Raw genomic sequence first — 20,154 nt, 5'->3', positions numbered from 1 at the left:
GTGCTAGGCAGACTTTTGCTGATCAGGCTTCAGCGTGATCTTGGGTCGAGGCCCCCGGGGAGGAGGCTGTCTGTGGCTGTCTGCCTGACTACGCTGGGGCTGCTGAGCTTGCTGAGGCGGGCGCTGTTTCGGCCGCAGAAACGAGGCATCTTGAAAAAGACGCTCGAGCTCTTTTGTGAGGAATAAGTGAAAAAGGATACGGCGTCGGACGGCGCTAGCTTGCAGGACGGCTGAAGGTGGCAGACGGCCGGCTTCCTCAGTCTCCGGAGCTCGCTAGAAGGTGCCTTCTTCGACAGCGGATGCGTGTAGCTCGCTGAATGATGAAGAATCAACTACCGAGCCTAGGAGAGCCAGTTTTATACACTGTAGCCACGCCCCTTTCGGCGGGCTCTGACGCAATGAGCAAACGCCGTCCGCTCATTGGCCGCGGGCTCAGCGCTGCTCTCCCATAGGTTCGTGCATTCTCTCTGAGCGAACCAATGAGCTGCTAGCTAGCCCCGCTCACGGTCTGCCTCAGAGAGACTGCGTTGACAATGATTACAAAATTATGGAATAATTTTTTGGCTTCAACTTCTCAGCAAAGATGAATCTTTCCCGTAGCGTAAGCTAGCTTACGCAATACGAGAGAACCTCTCGTAAGAGAACCATATTATCTCTAGCCTTGGCTGCTGTATATAGACCTCCAGGGCCATATGCTGAATTCCTAAAAGAGTTTGCAGACCTTCTCTCGGATCTATTGGTGAATGTCGATAAAGCAATAATTGTTGGAGATTTTAACATTCACGTAGATAATACAAATGATGTGTTAGGTGCTGCATTTACAGAATTATTAAACTCCTTTGGGGTCAAACAAAACGTCAGTGGTCCCACTCATCGTCTAAATCATACACTAGATTTAATTATATCATATGGAACCAATCCAACTGATATAGATATTATACCGCAAAGCGATGACGTCACTGATCAATACATGGTGACTTGCATAATATGTACTGCTGAAATATGTCATGTTGCCCCATGTTATAGACCAGGCAGAACAATCCTTCCAACCAGTATAGATAGATTCTCAAATAGCTTACCTGATATTTCTAAGCTGCTAAGTGAACCCAAACAAACAGATGAATTAGACGAAATGACTAGCAGTTTGAGCACCATTTTCACTAGTATATTAGACATTGTTGCACCAATTAGATTAAAAAAGGTTAGAGAGAAAACTAAAGCACCCTGGTACAACAGTGTTAGAGCGTTAGAGCGTAAATGGAAACAAACTAATTTAGAGGTCTTTAGAATCGCGTGGAAAGACAGTATGTCACGTTATAAAAAGGCCCTAAAAACAGCCAGGGCTGTTAACTAATAGAAAATAAACTAATAGAAAATAACCAAAATAATCCAAGGTTTTTATTTAACACCGTGGCTAGACTAACAAATAAACAGACATCACCAGAGCAAAATATACCGTTACAGTTTAGCAGTAATGATTTTATGAATTACTTCCATGAGAAAATAGAAAGCATCCGAAGCACAATTATAAATGTACAATCCTCTATGGTGTCTTATGATTCAGCCTCATTTATGGCCCTTCTAGAACAACTACACCGCTTTACAATGATAGGACAGGAGGAGCTAAATAAACTTATCATTGCATCTAAACCAACAACATGTTTATTAGATCCAATACCCACTAAACTACTAAAAGAACTATTACCTGTAGTGGAAGAGCCTCTCCTCAATATTATTAACTCGTCTTTATCTTTAGGTCATGTTCCAAAAATATTCAAGCTGGCAGTAATAAAACCTCTCATTAAGAAACCGCAATTAGATACAAATAACTTAGCAAATTACAGACCCATTTCAAACCTTCCATTTATGTCCAAAATACTAGAAAAAGTTGTGTCCGCTCAATTGTGCTCTTTTTTGCAAGTGAAATGATATCTATGAAAAATTCCAGTCAGGATTCAGACCGCATCATAGCACAGAAACTGCGCTAGTTAAAATTACAAATGATTTACTTTTAGCTTCTGACCAAGGCTGTATCTCAATACTAGACTACACTGGTGTTCAGGGACAGGCATTAAACTGGTTCAGATAGTACTTATCGGACCGTTATCATTTTGTCTGTTTAAACGGGAAAAAATCTAAGATAACGTCAGTAGACTATGGAGTACCGCAAGGTTCGGTTTTAGGCCCTCTGCTATTCTCAATATATATGCTGCCACTTGGTAATATTATAAGAAAACATGGAATTAATTAATTTCCACTGTTACGCTGATGACACTCAATTATATATTTCATCGCGACCAGACGAAAACACTAACTCATCTAAATTGACAGAGTGTCTCAAAGATATAAAATGCTGGATGACGCGTAATTTCCTGCTATTAAATTCAGATAAAACGGAGGTATTACTTATTGGTCCAAAAAACCACTCACAAAACCTCTTACAACACAACTTTAATATAGACGGATGTCCTGTTACTTTATCCACTGCAGTAAAAGAACTGGGTGTTATACTAGACCGCAACTTGTCTTTCGAAAATAATATTTCTTATGTTACAAGAACAGCCTTTTTCCACCTTAGAAACATTGCTAAGCTACGTAACATGCTATCTGTTTCTGATGCAGAAAAATTCGTTCATACATTCATGTCCTCGAGACGGATCGGAAAAATCCGATACGTGGATTACGCTGGTATCGGTCCCGATACCTATACTGGATCGGATCGGCCCCATCCCTAGGTGGGGCCCATTTTTATGCTCTTGCCTGGGGTCCCAAAAACCCAAAAAACAGTCCTGCACAAATCCAACAAACTGATACTCTGGGTGGTACTTCGGTTTACAGAACAAACATTCTGGGAAAATTTGATAAATTGGTTAAAATCTGACCTGGTCGACTGAAGCGGGGCCATGTGTCTTTATAAACAGTCATCCACGAGCAACGATGAAACTGCCTCTGTCTCTGTTTTTTTCTGAATGTGGGAGAAAAACAAAAACAAAAAAACATTCAGTAGTATAATTCTCAGGCTTTGTGCACATAACACAAATCTCCAGAACTTACTATGATGCAATAAATGAGATCAGATTAATTTGTTCATTTTGCGATATTCGGTGTAGTGGATGATGCAGACATCCACATTGTAAATGTTCTTCAAAACGTATTCGATATGTATTGCATCCAATCACTTAAACCACTTCAAAGGATGTGTTAAAGGGTTAACACAGTTAAAGGGTTAGTTCACCCAAAAATGAAAATTCATTAGTCATTAATTACTCACCCCCATGCTGTACCAACCCTGTAAGACCTTCGTTGATCTTCGGAACACAAATGAAGATATTTTTGATTTAATCTGAGAGGTGGATCACTCCTACATAGGCTGCCTAAGGGAATGACACTTGACTGCCCATAAAGTCATTAAAAAAAATGTTTAAATATTCCATGTGCCTACAGTGGCTCAATTATAAGTTTATCAAGCGACGAGACTACTTTTTGTGCGAAAAAAACCAAAACACTTTATTCGACTATTCCATTACTTCCTTATGGGCCTTGAGACGAGAGTTGAAGAGATTTCCAGAACGCATGCGCGAGAACTGAGATGAGGATGTTCTTCTTCGACTACTTCTTGTTACCGCCTGCTCACCGCTTAGGAGTTTTTTTTTTTTTTTTTTATTGACAGCATTTGCAGACACAAACAACACATTGAAATACATACACAAATAAACTATACATAAATAAATGCATAAATAAATAGACAAATAAAGTACATACATGAATAAATTATATCCAGCAGTGGGGTCTGCAAAGTCCAGCAAGGCTAATCAACAAGCAGTTCAATTCATAGCGTACCGTACAGTTATGAGTTCCAATTTCATTCACTCACACGATGTCACAAGTTTTGAGTATATCTGCACAGTCTTCAGAGCTTTACAGTTCTTTGAATATCTTATGGAGTCCAAGTATTCATTGACTCTCAAACACAGGAAAGAAGGGTTTAGACCCCCTGAACTTACATTTATGGATGTGATATTTAGCGAGTAAAAATAAAAGATTAATAATGAAATATTTTCCTTCTTTGTCCGTCTTAAGGTCGACCACACCAAAGAAAACATCTTTAAAGCAAAATGAGAAATCCGTAATGAAAAAGGTTTGGATAAAGGTTTGGATAAATTCAAGGACATCTGACCAAAATTTTTCTGTGTATGACCATTTCCAAAATAAATGGCAAATATCTTCATCTGACCTTTTACAGAAAGAGCATTCAGATTCAATATCTGGTTTATACCGCTTAAGCACACACTTTACTGGGTAGAATCTGTGAATTAATTTAAACGTAACTTCTCTCACTTTATTAGTAAGCATATATTTAAAAGGCAATGACCAAACACTTTTCCAAGGGACATTCTCCACTAACCTGTTCCAATATGGGATTATATAAGGGATAGTAACAATTTCTTTTTGGTATAAAGCCCTAATAGTTTTATTTTTCGTCACTGCAGAAAAGCATAATCTCCCCACAGCAGTATCAGATAAATCCATTTCTTGAGTCAGTGGCCATGGGAAATTAATGCCTCCCAGCAAAATTCTGATACCAGAAGGAATTGCATCAAAGACAATTGCATACTCCTTAACCGAAACAGGAATTTGAAATTTCTGCAAGAACTCTAAATAACTGTACAGTCTGCCACTTGTGTCATAGAGAAAATATAGTTTGGAATAAAGTTCCAGAGTGATGTTGGATTGTTAAAGAATTGTCTGAGCCAATTGATTTTGAAGGTATTGCTTAAAGTTGTGAAGTCCAAAAAGTTTAACCTCCCATCCTGATTTGTGTTCATTATTACAGACTTTGACATAATGAATTTTGTTTTTCCACACGAAATTAAACAACATATCGTCAATTCTTTTCGATACCTTACAATCAACATCCAAAGAGGCCGCCAAATAAGCAAGTCTGGAGATTCCCTCCGCTTTTGTCAGTAATACTCTTCCTCTCAAGGATAAGTCTCTTTGTAGCCAAGAGTTTAACTTTTTTTTTTTTTTCAATGATTGGGCTAAAATTTAATGGACTTCTTAAACTTTGGTCTTTAGTTATTATTGTTCCCAGGTATGTAACCCGATCCTTCACAAGAATGCCACATACGTTTGAAACATCACAATCTTTAACTGCCATTAGTTCACATTTTTTTAAGTTTAATTTGACACCTGAAGCTTGTGAAAATCCTCTGATTAATTCTATCGCAAGGGGAATCTGGGATGCATTTCTGAGGAAGATGGTGGTGTCATGGGCCAGCTGACTAAGGATGATACTTCTTTCAGCCAATGTTATCCCTTCCAAGGCACTGTTAGAAACATGTAGAGCTAAGATTTGAGAGGCGATCAAAAACAGGTATGGGGAGATAGGGCACCCTTGTTTGATTCCACGGGACACTTTGAATCTAGGGGAAGTACCGAATTTCAATTTTATTGCACTACTACCATTTGTATACAGGGTCCTAACAGTTCTGCAAAAGACATCACCAAATCTAAATTTTTGAAGTGCTTGCAGAATAAAACCAAGTTCAAGCGAGTCAATCGCCTTATAAAAATCAAGGAACAGAATGAAGCTGTTGTCAGTGATGAGTTCATTATAATCTAATAAATCTAGCACTAATCTAATGTTATTTGCAATATGTCGTTTCCTCATGAACCCAGATTGTGACTCATCTATTATAGAGTCTAACACTTCTTTTAGTCTATTAGCGAAAAATAGTGCAAAAATTTTGTAATCGTGGGGGCGCCACTGAGCAATGACGGAGTAAGACGTGTCTTTAAGAGCTCCGTAAGCCAAATCCGTTAAAAACTACTTTCAAGAGCCAAAAACTATGTAGATTTCATACTTTCAGAACGCATTTACTTTTAAAATACTAAGACTTCAAGCCCGACTCGATATTTCAACATGAGCAAACAAAAAACCAAGAAACAGAAATCGATTCAACCAGGCCTCAGCCAACCCCCAGCCTTGCCTGGTACACAGACTGAAGACTCCAGCGGTGATGAAGATGATCCATCTAACCGAGCGCTGCTCGCTGCCATTACAGGACTCAGAGGTGAAATGACCAAGATAAAGGATGACATCTGTGAGAATTTGGACAAACGCATTGAACGCGTGTATAACGACTTAAGAGAGGAGATTGTTATGGCTAACAACGTCGCTCAGGTGTCTATTGCTAATCTTGAAGCGAAATCTCAGATGCAACAAGCTAAACTCACTGACATAGAAGAGGCCACCACTACACACTCTGATAGCATTAATCAACTTGAGCAACAAGTGGCTAATCTCAGTGCCGAAGGTGTCAGTCTTAAACAGAAGAATGAAGATTTAGAAAGAAGGTCTCGTAGAAACAACATCAGAATTACGGGTGTACGAGAGGGCTCGGAAACAACAAAACCGAGGGACTTCATTGCCAACTTGTTGAAAGACGTACTATCGTTGGACGAGGCCCCGCTTATTGACAGAGCCCACAGAACCCTTCGACAACGCTCGAACCCCTCTGACCCACCGCGCCCATTCGTAATACGCCTTCATTACCATCACGTCCTGGAAGACATCCTCCGTAAAGCTGCCGCTATGAGAAACCTCCAATATCAAGGTAAAGCCATAAGCATCTTCCCCGATTACCCTCCTTCAGTGGCAAAGCGAAGGGCGCAATTCAACAGAGCCAGGCAACTACTGCGCAATCAACCCGATGTCAAATATGGCTTGCTTTACCCAGCGAGACTCCTTGTGACTCACAACGGCTCCCAGTCATCCTTTACAGATCCGCAGAAAGCCGAGGAGAATGCTAAACGTCTCACGGCAAAACCACAGGGATCAACCGGAGGAAGTTAAAAGTCCGATAATACATCAATAATACATGTACATCGATACATCGATAATACATGTACCCTACTCCAACAGGGATCCTTACAAATTGTGGTAAGATAACATGACAAGGAAGACAATTGGAGAGAGACTTGTATATCGTCAATAAGCTACGAATGTTTATTCAAGTTAAAATTCTCTTTCCCTCTATGGAGTGTCTACTCTGTTCTAGTGGTATCCAGTAAGATTAATATATAAGAATAAATTGTTAAGTTTACAAATCTTCTACAACGTACGATTACTATACAGATTTTATTTATTTTCTCATCTTCTTATTTTCAAATATAACCTTCAAACATTTTGTTCTGTGTTACAAATGGCCATGGCTTCATAGTTAGGCTTGAGGGGCTTCCCCCAAATGGAGTAACAGTCTTTATAAGCTAGGTTACTCATATAGGGAATTTTCGTTTTTGTTTTTTTGTTTTTTCCCGCTAACTGTTTTCCTGCGGCTACTTTAGATTAGCCTATGGTACTTAAGTTTATGTTGTTCATTTATTTGTTGTTTAATATGTGTGTGTAAGTATGCGGAATTACAAATTTTGTGCAGCAATAGAAGACGGTTTCTTTCACTATAATGCATATAGATACTTGATTTCTTACTTCACTCATATGCCAATTTTCCTTCCTGTTACATATGATGGATGTACTGAATGTTAAAAAGGGACTGACATTTACAAGTTGGGATATACGGGGCGCAAACAACCCGGTGAAGAGAGGTAAAGTTTTGAATCATTTAAAGTCATTAAGTCACTCAGACATATCCTTCTTACAAGAGACACATTTAAAAAACAATTCTCATAACAGATTGAAAGCTAAATGGGTAAAAGAGGTATACCATATGTCCTTCTCCACAAAAGCAAGAGGCGCAGCCATTATAATAAAGAAAGGGATCCCCTTTATCCATAATTCCACCATAGCCGATAAAGATGGTCGCTATATCATTGTCTCGGGAGAGATATACAACACATCTCTAGTTCTCATCAATATATACGCTTCCAATTTGGATAACCCCGCATTTTTTAAGAAAGTCTTCAGTTTACTCCCCAATCTGTCACAGACTATGTTAATAATAGGAGGAGATTTTAACACACCTTTAGAACCATTTCTTGATCGATCATCACCCCGTAAAATACCCAAAAATAATTCATGTGTTCTTTTAAATTCAATTGAATTTAATAGATTTATGGCGTTTTAACAACCCATCTGTCAGGGATTATTCCTTTTTTTTCGGATTCACTAAATTCAAGGCTTCTGGTCATTCCTAGGATATCGAAGTCCAGTAAATGAGGGAGGGCGTTCTCGCATTTAGCTCCAAAACTCTGGAATGGCCTTCCCGATACGGTCCGAGCCTCTGACTCGCTGACACAGTTTAAAACTAGATTAAAGACGCATCTCTTTAGTCAAGCATTCACATAATGCTTACCTTCTAGTCCTCTGTTATGCCATACGGAACCGTTTGCCACTGAAACTGCTTAACGCACCAGTGGGGCTCGACAGCCTTTTAGACAAACGGGTCGGCGCGTATGGTCGGCGCGTATGGTTGGGTTGCGGAGAGTTCGGGTTACGGAGAGTTTGTGAGTTATAACGGAAATCATTATGAACATCAGCTATGCTAATTATTTCCCATCTGCCTTTCTGCTGTTATCTCGGGACGCTTGTCCCGAGAAAAATGGCGTTCGTCAGGTCCAGTTTTGTGTCCAGCCTCTCACAGGAATTTCGGATGCCCCAACGCCTGTGATGAGACGACTCAACGCCTGTGATGAGACGACTCAACGCCTGCGATATGTTATGGCGCCGTTTGATTCATAAACAATATTTATATTTAATATCTATATTTAAACAATATGAATGTAAGCCAGAGGAGAACTGGCCCCCGACTGAGCCTGGGTTCTCCCAAGGTTTTTTCTCCATCCAATCTGATGGAGTTTGGTTCCTTGCCACTGTCGCCTTGCTTTTGGCTTGCTTTGAGCTTGGTTATTTAGTGTTTAGCAATGTTGTTGATCTGTGTTGTGCTACTTTGATGTTATCACTGTGAAGCTGCTTTGATACAATCTGTATTGTGAAAAGCGCTATATAAATAAATGTGACTTGACTTGACTTGACTTAATGCCTGTTCATGACATCCCTCAAACAACATTAGCTAGTTTCCCCTTTAAGGTTACCACTGATAAATTTACACACTTAGGCATAGAGGTTACAAAGAAATTTTCCTCTCTCATGCAATCTAACTTTCCACCTTTATTGGAACAACTTAAAAACAAAATTCAGTTTTGGAAAACCTTGCCAATATCACTACTTGGGAAGATAAATGCCATCAAGATGATCTTTCTACCACAAATTCTATACTTGTTTCAAAATATTCCTCTTTTCTTAACAAAATCATTTTTCAAGAAAATTGATTCAATTATTCAACCCTTTATGTGGGATTACAGAACTCCAAGAATTAACAAAAAACATTTAACCAAATCTAAAATGAACGGAGTTTGATGTATTACTGGGCGTACGCTTTTAAAAGTATAAACTCCTTCAACACCACTTTTAACACACTTCCCACTTGGTTAGCTATTGAAATGGAAGATTGTGATCCATATTTACCTGCAGCCCTAATAATCCACCAAGAAGTAGAGCAGACGAGATTTACATATGCATAGGCAAGTCTGCAGAAAAATCTTACAAATCTGCTTACCTTCGTTAAGATTTACATACATGTACTAGAGCAGTTCAGCGGCCTGGCTCACATATCATTCACTGTAACCCTTTTTAATTTAATTTAATTTTATTTATTTATTTAGAGAAACAGGGACAGCGTACAATAAACATTAAACTCAAAGGGGAAGACGCATTGTACCGGGTTTTAGCTCAAGAGCTAATTTTCACCCGTAGTCCCTGGGCAGGCTGATGTTAAGCTAAGATACATAAAAAACATACATGAATAATAAGATTTACAATGACAAAAAAAAAAAATGTACGAAAGGAAATGTTCACACCTTTCATATACAGACCTTAGGCTTAGAGCACACACTTATATATACACACATACATACATCTGGTCACATATGGGAACAACATTGATTTAATAAGAGCCATTTCTTTGCCTGGCATGTGAACGTGTAAAAACTTGTGCTTTTAAACAACTCTGTAGGTAACATATTCCACTAGCGGCGTTTCCATTACCCTTCAATTTGCGCAAATTGAAATTGCGAAATGAAAATACGCTCAATGGAAAAAACGTCAATTTCGCAAAAACTCCCATTTATCGCAAAAAAGTTTTTACGCTCGCATGAGGAGGTTTTTCAGGCGATTTGAAAAAGGATTTTTTCGCAAAACTGCAATGGAAACGGATTTTGCGCATTTACAGTCACCTGACTAGACGGAGTGTGTTTTAGGTCCGTGTCCGCAAATAATAATAATAATTATCATCATTAGCCTATTATAACATTTATTAGGCATATGTAGAAGACGCTTTTATCCAAAAAAGGAACAAAGCAATTCATCACATCTCATTAGTACAGGTTGTTAGACAATAATAGGGCTAAGATTATCACAAATAAACACTCGATTTTGTCCAATATCCAAGAGTGTGTGCAGAGTTTGGAGCATGCACTGGATGGCAAGACAGGCGTGGGTGCGCCGTGAACACTTTCATTTTCCCATCAATAGAATCAACTTAAAATACTCTATCATTTCTGGTTATACAGAAAATAATAATACATTATTTGCAACTACTTATATTTGCGTAATGTCACAATAACAAGAAAATGTTGTGCTTTTGTAAAATAACATACAACAATCAGGCGCACTTTATGATCTTCGTGAACTGGAGCGCGAGAAATGAACCAATAGCCTTTATAGACTAAAGCTTTAAATGTCCACTTTAAAAAGAACAAATTCGAATCGTAAACTAATACCTTCTGATTTATGTAATCCGTATGAAAGGTGCAGTTCTCTCTAAAGGTGCATCCGGAGATTATGTTTTTAGCTCGTTATTTTTTCAGACGCATTTATAATAACTCACCTAGTCAGCACTGCGGGAAAAATATCATAAATATCCAGGTTCTAATTTGGCCTTAGAAAACCAGTAAAATCTACATTTTTTTCCCATATTAATTTGTGAATATTTTAAATGTTTTAAAGGGGGTAAAAAGTCATAAACAAATATATGAAAATTCGTTGAGATGTATATAGCGCAGCTATTGATGTGGTCAAACTAAAATGTTGGTGTTCAACTTTGCGTTTTAAAAATACAACCACCGTTCATTTTTCGTTTTGCAACGACCGTTTGGACATAATACGAGTTAGAGCTCTTTATTAAATTAATTTTTTTTTAAAAGAAACATTAATTAGGAATAGCCTCTCTAAACCTCAAAGAAATGCCATCAAGACATTGAAGCAGAAATAAGGGAGAAACAACTCCGTGTCTTTCCCCGCCATTAATGCTTGGATAACACACCACGTCTCCTTCCATTAATAATAATAATGTCTAGTGCGGTGCATGGCTGTGAAAAAGGTTATAAACCTACCAAAGTCCGTTGCCATGATTTTTGGAATGACTTATCGCGAGAGGGAAACAAGACGTTTTAGTCGCAAAACATCAGTTAATGGAAACACCGTCATTTCGCAATAGTTTTTTATTGACGTTTGGAAAATATCGCAAAAGTTTTGCGCAAATCTGTAATGGAAACGCGCCTACTGACGAGCGGCCACACCAGAAAAAGCAGTTTCCAAATGCTGTCCTCTGTTTAGGGATCCTGCATTCCCCTCGTACTGTAGATCTAGTGGCTCGAGTTGTTGTTTCAGAGCCCAAAGAGATAAATTGTTTTAGAGGAGGAGCAGCGTTGTCATAAAGGATCTTATACATCAAACACAGATTGGTATGAATTATCAAATTTATCAAAAGCTGAGAAATTGGTATTTTACAAGAATGACAGTGATGAAATCGTCTGCTTTTCTGATCGTGAATCTTTAGAGAGGTTTTATATAATGACTCAAGTGGCTTGAGGGCAGTTTTAGTAGCCTGTGACCAACTTGTCATACAATATCTAAAATGAGGAACTATCATTGCATTCAGATAGACTCCTGTGGCCTCGATTGTAAGGCAATTTCGAATGTATCTGAATTGTGCCATATTAAATTTTATTGTATTTGATAACTTTTTTATAATAACTCGTTTTTAAAGCCTAAATTTGGTTCCAATATGACACCTAAATATTTTACCTGTTCTTGATTTGAAATGATTTGTCCTTTAATTAAAATATAAGGTTAGATTTGTATTTTAGAACGATTTCTTATCTAAATTTAGAGTGAGGCATGAGTTTTTCAGCCACAAAGAAACTTTCTTAATATCTTTAGTCAGTTTTTGAGCGACTTCTTCCGCAGTTTTACCATGTGCATATAGCACCGTATTATCTGCGCATGATGATTTTACTCTTACACACAGTTGGTAGATCATTTATGTAAAGGGTAAAAAGCAGGGGGCCGAGAATGGAACCTTGTGGCACTCCCATGCTACAAGATCTTAATGGTGATTTTTTGTTGTCAACCACAACGCATTGTTGTCTGTCATTAAGGTGAGATTGAATCCATGCTATTGTATTTGTATCAAAAGAAAAAAAAAATCAGATAGTTTGCTGATGAGAAGCTGATGATTAACTGTATCAAAGGCCTTTCTCAAGTCCAGAAAGACTGCCCCTTCCACACCTCCACCATCAAGACTGGATTTAATATCTTCTATCATGTAGCAGCACGCAGACTCCGTGGAGTATCTTTTCCTGAACCCAAACTGGCAAGGATGTAATGCATCAGTGTGGTCGAGATAGTCTATTAGTTGTTCTGCCACCACCTTCTCAAAGATCTTAGAGATGGCTGGCAGAATGCTAATAGATTGATAGTTTGACACACAGAGCTTGTCTCCTGACTTGAAAATCGGCTTGACTACTGCTTTTTTTAATGCCAAAGGAAAATGGTTTTCCTTTATATATTGATTCACAGCTATTGTTAATACAGGAGTTAGAATAGTTATATGTTCTTTTAAAAGTGATGTATCAATTCCAAATATATCCTTTGCTTTACTATTTTTTAAATTTGATATTATTTTGGAAATTTTGTCTTCATCTATATTCTGCAACCTACAGTGAGAGGCATTACCATGCCCATGATCATCTCCGCAGCAGTTCACTTCAGGAAAAGTCTCCACGAGATCCAATACAAAATCTAAGAAATAATCATTGTAATATTTAGCCAGAATAGAGCCCTCATTTTGAACAATCCCATTGATTTTTAAATGCTCCTGGTTTATTTTTTTCCTTCCCATTAATGTATCCATGCTTTTCCACAGATTCTTGCAATTACCTTTTGCCTCTGATTAAATTTAGAAAAAAATTTGCTTTTGCTTTTCGAAGCAGTATGGTAACTTTATTTCTCAGAGATTTATAAATGTTTTACTATCAATATGCGCAAAATGTCCTCTGAAACCCGCTTTCTTCCCTTTCTTCCTTGCCTGTTCCACCAGCGGCCACAATTTGTTCCTGGCATCATTGACATCTTGGGTCAGGTCTTCGAAGATTTTAATTTTTCTTTCCTTGAGTATGGCCGATGTTCTGCCGTCCTTCCAAATCTTGTCCCTGTGGGTTCGCGATAGAAACTGTACAATGATACGGCGATGGGAATGTTCCTCTCCCGAGCGGGATCCCAGTCTGTGAGCGATGTCTATGGACAAGGCCAGTTGTTCTGCGATGTCTGGTGACACCTGGCTGAATAGGTCCACCATAATTTTTTTTACATTTTCTCCTGCTTGTTCCTTTACCCTTAGCGACGCGTAGATTCCACCTCCTCTTGTAATTATCAAGTTCACTGCACCTGTCAAGGAGCACACCGTTTTCTTTCTCCAAGAGTCCGACTTTTTTCTCTAGGGTTTCAACTTTGTCTGTTGCTTCTTTTAGTTGTTTCCCCATATATTCCATAGCGTCAGTGACACTTTTTATGGTGCAAGTATTATCTTTAACTGTCGCCTCCAACGACTGCAACTTCCTCAGTGACTCTTGTGCATTTTTTCAACCCTCTCCATTATCATTAGCAGAACAGAATTGGGCACAGACTGACCTTCATTGTCTTCAGTTATTTTACTTCTCTTGGCAGCTCGCAGCTTCGGCGAATTTAGCAGTGGTTGCGCCGAATCCGAGCCCTCCTGTTCCGGCCAAGTTACCTCTATCTCGCCTTCTTCAGTCTGTGTCTGTGGAGCCTTCTTGGTGTATGAGTGCATAATGCTGCTAATATCTTCCTCTTTTTCCATTTTTCAAAAATATAAGGATAAGCTGGGGGCTTCTGGTCAAGTATAGAAGAAGTGACAGTTCATTTGAAAAGTTAGGCGAAGGCGTGGTTTGCGTTAGCCACTTCAGCCAATTTTCAAAAAAAAGCCGAAAAAGTAAGGAAACGCATAGATAAATAGCTTCTTCAAAAAGTCTCTGATTTGTCAAGTATTAGAATAGCATTTTAAAGCCCTCAGTTCGAATTAACTGTTAAAAAAACGAGGTTTGCTACATTAGTAGAGGTCCTGGGTAAGATTTGTGTGCACTTTATTTAGCAGAGAATATCTCAACTGTTCTAGACTAATATGACTCCATTGAACAACGTGGGAAGTGTGCCAAAATCTCTAACCGGGATGAAAGTCCTGAAAATGACACCACAGGTGAATGGGACTTTTTCTTCCCTTTATAGATATCCTCATAAATTTCTAACAGATTAATCTTCATATTAAGAGAAATAATTTTTGTATTACACTTTGTCTAAAAAATAAAACAAAATATGCAAATGAGGCAATATCTCATTAAAGTCCCTGTAAAGTCAAAATTAAGTATGTGTTCTGAGTTTGTCACACCACAGAAAAATGTGTTATTAGCCACCCAGCCAAATTTGAATGATAAAAAAGACGGCAAGTACATAAAATAAGCTATCAAAATCTTTAAAAAATGAGCAGAACCTCTGTTCTCAAACGGTGGGGGCGTGTCCGCTGGCTGCACTGAAACCACGCCCTCTAGGGGGAAAACTGTCGACGGTGATATTAGGTGAAACTGCTTTCGGGACGGGAGGATGAACACTGAGGCGGGAGATAGTCGTTTCGGCCCCGTTCACAAGTAACAGCGGATTATCAGTGAATCGCAGTTGTCTCTGAGGAAAGTTTATAAAACGATCCCGTGTAAAATGATCACTTCAGAGGCGGGTTTTGGCGGTGATCCTCAGCTCTTCATCAAGGTTGGCTCTCTAAAAACCTCTTCTTGATGTGATCGTTTTTAGGGAATTTAAATGAAGATACCGATCTGTTTTGTACATGATCGCATCTAGGTAGTAGCCTATGCATTTCTGTGTCGAAGGCATAGCTAGCTAGAAAACTGTAGGCTCAGCTGTAGTTGTACTGACAGTCACTCGCGATTGAGCGCTGAATGCGAATGTGCTCGGGGAGTGATTGTTATTGTGTGTTAGGGGAGAGATCAGACTCTGTGCGTCATCAAATAGGTGCGTGTCCAGGAGCTCATGGGCTCCAGTGCGTCATCGAGTCCTGTTTTAGCCCGCTAGCATTCCATTAGCCTTTAGCCTGCTAGCATTCCACGCGTGCCCTCTCGCCTATTGATCGTCTCATTTTACACCCGTTTCACTGAATCCTGGTTATTTCCGACATTTCAATCCTAAATTTGTAGTGATAGTTGTAGTATCACTACTAATTTACTGATCATCCGTTATAATGACGAACATATCAGATGCGTGTCTAACATTACCTTTGAGTGCAGGTGAAGACACATTCGAGCTCTTCACGGTGAAGCAGGAGCTGGAATACGTCGAGAAACAGATCCGCGGTCTGCTGGTGAAGCAAGCCGAGCTGTTGGATCGGCGCTCAACGCTTGAAGCATCACGCGCCGACGCTAACAAATCAAATCACTCTTTGACTCCGAGTTCGTCTACTCCGTATGTTACTCTGCCGAGGAAGATGCGATCATCTCAGGCTTCATTCACTCCGGCACCGAAATAACATGGACCATGGATCACACAGCGGAAGACACGAGCCAGGACCAGAGCTGCCTCTCCGCCCCTACCGGTCTTCGAGATCTCCACCCGGAACCGCTTCTCCCCTCTTCGCGAGCCGGAACGCGATGAGGCCGTGATCATCGGCACATCCATAGTCCGCCATGTCCGCGGTAATTCGGATAAAGGTAAGGTGCGCACTCACTGCTTTCCTGGTGCTCGTGTTCTTGATGTCACTGCACAGGTTCCCGAGATCCTGAACGGGGACAAGCGCGTCGGAGCTGTTGTGCTGCACGTGGGAGCGAACGACATCAGGCTGCGGCAGACGGAGGTTCTGAAGAAGGACTACAGGAGCCTGATCGAGACGGTACGCAGCACAGCGCCTAAAGCAGCGATCATCGTGTCTGGACCGCTTCCCACGTACAGACAAGGACAGGAAAGGTTCAGTAGACTTTTTGCATTAAATGAATGGTTAATGTCATTGTGTAATGAACAGAGGCTGCACTTTGTAAATAACTGGCATCTGTTTTGGGAAAGACCGAGGCTGTACAGCACAGATGGACTCCATCCCAGCCGAATCGGAGCGGCTGTGCTGTCGGACAACATTTCCAAGACACTACGCACCAGATGACTAATGAGTCAAAGTCCAAATTAGAGCCTTTGCGGTCCAAACTTAACTAATAAGCATAGTGTGGAACATTATATAGAAACTGTGTCTATTCCTCGTTTAGTGAAGCCAAACAATAAATCTAGTGTAGGATCTAGCAAAAATCTTATTGTAATTAAACCAGAAAATCTAAATATCAGTGAACAAAAACAATTTCTAAAGCTAGGTCTCCTAAACATTAGATCGCTCACACCTAAGGCGGTTATTGTAAATGAAATGGTCACAGACAATAACTTCGATGTTCTGTGCCTTACTGAAACCTGGCTTAAACCAAATGAGTATTTCGGTCTAAACGAATCTACTCCGCCAGGATACTGTTATAAACATGAGCCTCGTCTGATCGGTCGTGGCGGCGGTGTTGCAACAATCTATAAAGATATTTTTAATATTACTCAGAAAACAGGTCACAGGTTTAATTCATTTGAAGTACTTGTGCTAAATGTTACGCTCTTAGATGTAAGAAGGAAATCCATATTATCTCTAGCCCTGGCTACTGTATATAGACCTCCAGGGCCATATGCTGAATTCCTAAAAGAGTTTGCAGACTTTCTCTCGGATCTATTGGTAAATGTCGATAAAGCAATAATTGCTGGAGATTTTAACATACACGTAGATAATACAAATGATGCTTTAGGGGCTGCGTTTACAGACTTATTAAACTTGTTTGGGGTCAAACAAAACGTCAGTGGTCCCACTCATCGTCTAAATCATACACTAGATTTAATTATATCATATGGAACCGATCCAACTGATATAGATATTATACCGCAAAGCGATGATGTCACTGATCATTACATGGTGACTTGCATAATACGTACTGATGAAATATGTCATGTTGCACCACGTTATAGACCAGGCAGAACAATCCTTCCAACCACTATAGATGGATTTTCAAATAGCTTACCTGATCTATCTAAGCTGCAAAGTGAACCCAAACAAACAGATGAATTAGAGGAAATGACTAGCAGTTTAAGCACCATTCTTACTAGTACATTAGATATTGTTGCGCCAATTAGATTAAAAAAGGTTCGAGAGAAAATTAAAGCACCATGGTACAACAGTGCTACGCATGCTATCAAGAGAGAAACTCGCAACTTAGAGCGTAAATGGAAACAAACTAATTTAGAGGTCTTTAGAATCGCGTGGAAAGACAGTATGTCACGTTATAAAAAGGCCCTAAAAACAGCCAGGGCTGAGCATCTCCGCAAACTAATCGAAAATAACCAAAATAATCCAAGGTTTTTATTTAACACCGTGGCTAGACTAACAAATAAACAGACATCACCAGAGCAAAATATACCGTTACAGTTTAGTAGTAATGATTTTATGAATTACTTCAATGCGAAAATAGAAAGCATCCGAAACAAAATTATAAATGTACAATCCGCTATGGTGTCTTATGATTCAGCTTCAATTATGGCCCCTCTAGAACAACTAAACCGCTTTACAACGATAGGACAGGAGGAGCTAAATAAACTTATCATTGCATCTAAACCAACAACATGTTTATTAGATCCAATACCCACTAAACTACTGAAAGAATTATTACCTGTAGTGGAAGAGCCTCTCCTCAATATTATTAACTCGTCTTTATCTTTAGGTCATGTCCCAAAAATATTCAAGCTGGCTGTAATAAAACCGCTCATTAAGAAACCGCAATTAGATCCAAATAACTTGGCAAATTACAGACCCATTTCAAATCTTCCATTTATGTCCAAAATACTTGAAAAAGTAGTGTCCGCTCAATTGTGCTCTTTTTTGCAAGAAAATGATATCTATAAAAAATTCCAGTCAGGATTCAGACCGCATCATAGTACAGAAACTGCGCTAGTTAAAATTACAAATGATTTACTTTTAGCTTCTGACCAAGGCTGTATCTCAATACTAGTCCTACTTGATCTTAGCGCTGCGTTCGACACTATAGATCATAAAATACTCTTGGATCGACTACAAAACTTCACCGGTGTCCAGGGACAGGCATTAAGCTGGTTTAGATCGTACTTATCGGACCGTTCTCATTTTGTCTGTTTAAATGGGAAAAAAATCAAAGATAACGTCAGTAGACTATGGAGTACCGCAAGGATCGGTTTTAGGCCCTCTGCTATTCTCAATATATATGCTGCCACTTGGTAATATTATAAGAAAACATGGAATTAATTTCCACTGTTACGCTGACGACACTCAATTATATATTTCATCACGACCAGATGAAAACACTAACTCATCTAAAATGACAGAGTGTCTCAAAGATATAAAATGCTGGATGACGCATAATTTCCTGCTATTAAATTCAGATAAAACGGAGGTATTACTTATTGGTCCAAAAAACTACTCACAAAACCTCTCACAATACAACTTTAATATAGACGGATGTCCTGTTACTTTATCCACTACAGTAAAAGACCTGGGTGTTATACTAGACCGCAACTTGTCTTTCGAAGATCATATTTCATATGTTACAAGAACAGCCTTTTTCCACCTTAGAAACATTGCTAAGCTACGTAACATGCTATCTGTTTCTGATGCTGAAAAATTAGTTCATGCATTCATGACCTCGAGACTAGATTACTGTAATGCTTTATTAGCTGGTTGTCCTGCATCCTCAATAAACAAGCTACAGTTAGTACAAAATGCAGCTGCTAGAGTTCTTACTAGGTCAAGAAAATATGATCATATAACACCGATTTTATCATCTCTACACTGGTTACCTATTAAGTTCCGCATCAACTACAAAATACTGCTACTGACCTATAAAGCCCTAAATGGTTTAGCACCTATGTACTTAACGGACCTTCTTTCGCCCTACAATCCACCTCGTTCCTTAAGATCACTAAATTCAAGGCTTCTGGTCATTCCTAGGATATCGAAGTCCAGTAAAGGAGGGAGGGCGTTCTCGCATTTAGCTCCAAAACTCTGGAATGGCCTTTCCGATACGGTCCGAGCCTCTGACTCGCTGACACAGTTTAAAACTAGATTAAAGACGCTTCTCTTTAGTCAAGCATTCACATAATGCTTACCTTCTAGTCCTCTGTTATGCCATACGGAACCGTTTGCCACTGAAACTGCTTAACGCACCAGTGGGGCTCGACAGCCTTTTAGACAAACGGGTCGGCGCGTATGGTTGGGTTGCGGAGAGTTCAGGTTACGGAGAGTTTGTGAGTTATAACGGAAATCATTATGAACATCAGCTATGCTAATTATTTCCCATCTGCCTTTCTGCTGTTATCTCGGGACGCTTGTCCTGAGAAAAATGGCGTTCGTCAGGTCCAGTTTTGTGTCCAGCCTGTCACGGGGATTTCGGATGCCCCAACGCCTGTGATGAGACGACTCAACGCCTGTGAAGAGACGACTCAACGCCTGCGATATGTTATGGCGCCGTTTGATTCATAAACAATATTTATATTTAATATTTATATTTAAACAATATGAATGTAAGCCAGAGGAGAACTGGCCCCCGACTGAGCCTGGGTTCTCCCAAGGTTTTTTCTCCATCCAATCTGATGGAGTTTGGTTCCTTGCCACTGTCGCCTTGCTTTTGGCTTGCTTTGAGCTTGCTCAGTTGGGGTTATTTACTGTTTAGCAA

General features: G+C 39.4%; 1 protein-coding gene across 2 annotated transcripts in view; it reads right to left on the bottom strand.

Annotated features, from left to right (window-relative positions):
- Positions 1 to 20,154, bottom strand: part of tcf25 (TCF25 ribosome quality control complex subunit) — a 229,729-nt gene that overhangs the window by 116,284 nt on the left and 93,291 nt on the right. For both annotated transcript variants that reach the window (XM_089135406.1, XM_089135407.1), the window contains one exon: positions 2,883 to 2,965. In XM_089135406.1, coding sequence (XP_088991532.1) covers positions 2,883 to 2,965 — 83 coding nt within the window. The remainder of the gene's footprint in view (positions 1 to 2,882; positions 2,966 to 20,154) is intronic.

The sequence above is a fragment of the Pimephales promelas genome, chromosome 10 (assembly GCF_988280905.1).
Source record: "Pimephales promelas chromosome 10, fPimPro1.hap1.1, whole genome shotgun sequence".
In the NCBI taxonomy this organism is placed as follows: domain Eukaryota; kingdom Metazoa; phylum Chordata; class Actinopteri; order Cypriniformes; family Leuciscidae; genus Pimephales; species Pimephales promelas.
The sequence above is the reverse complement of the archived record's forward strand: the minus strand, read 5'-3'. Positions and strand labels throughout refer to the sequence as shown.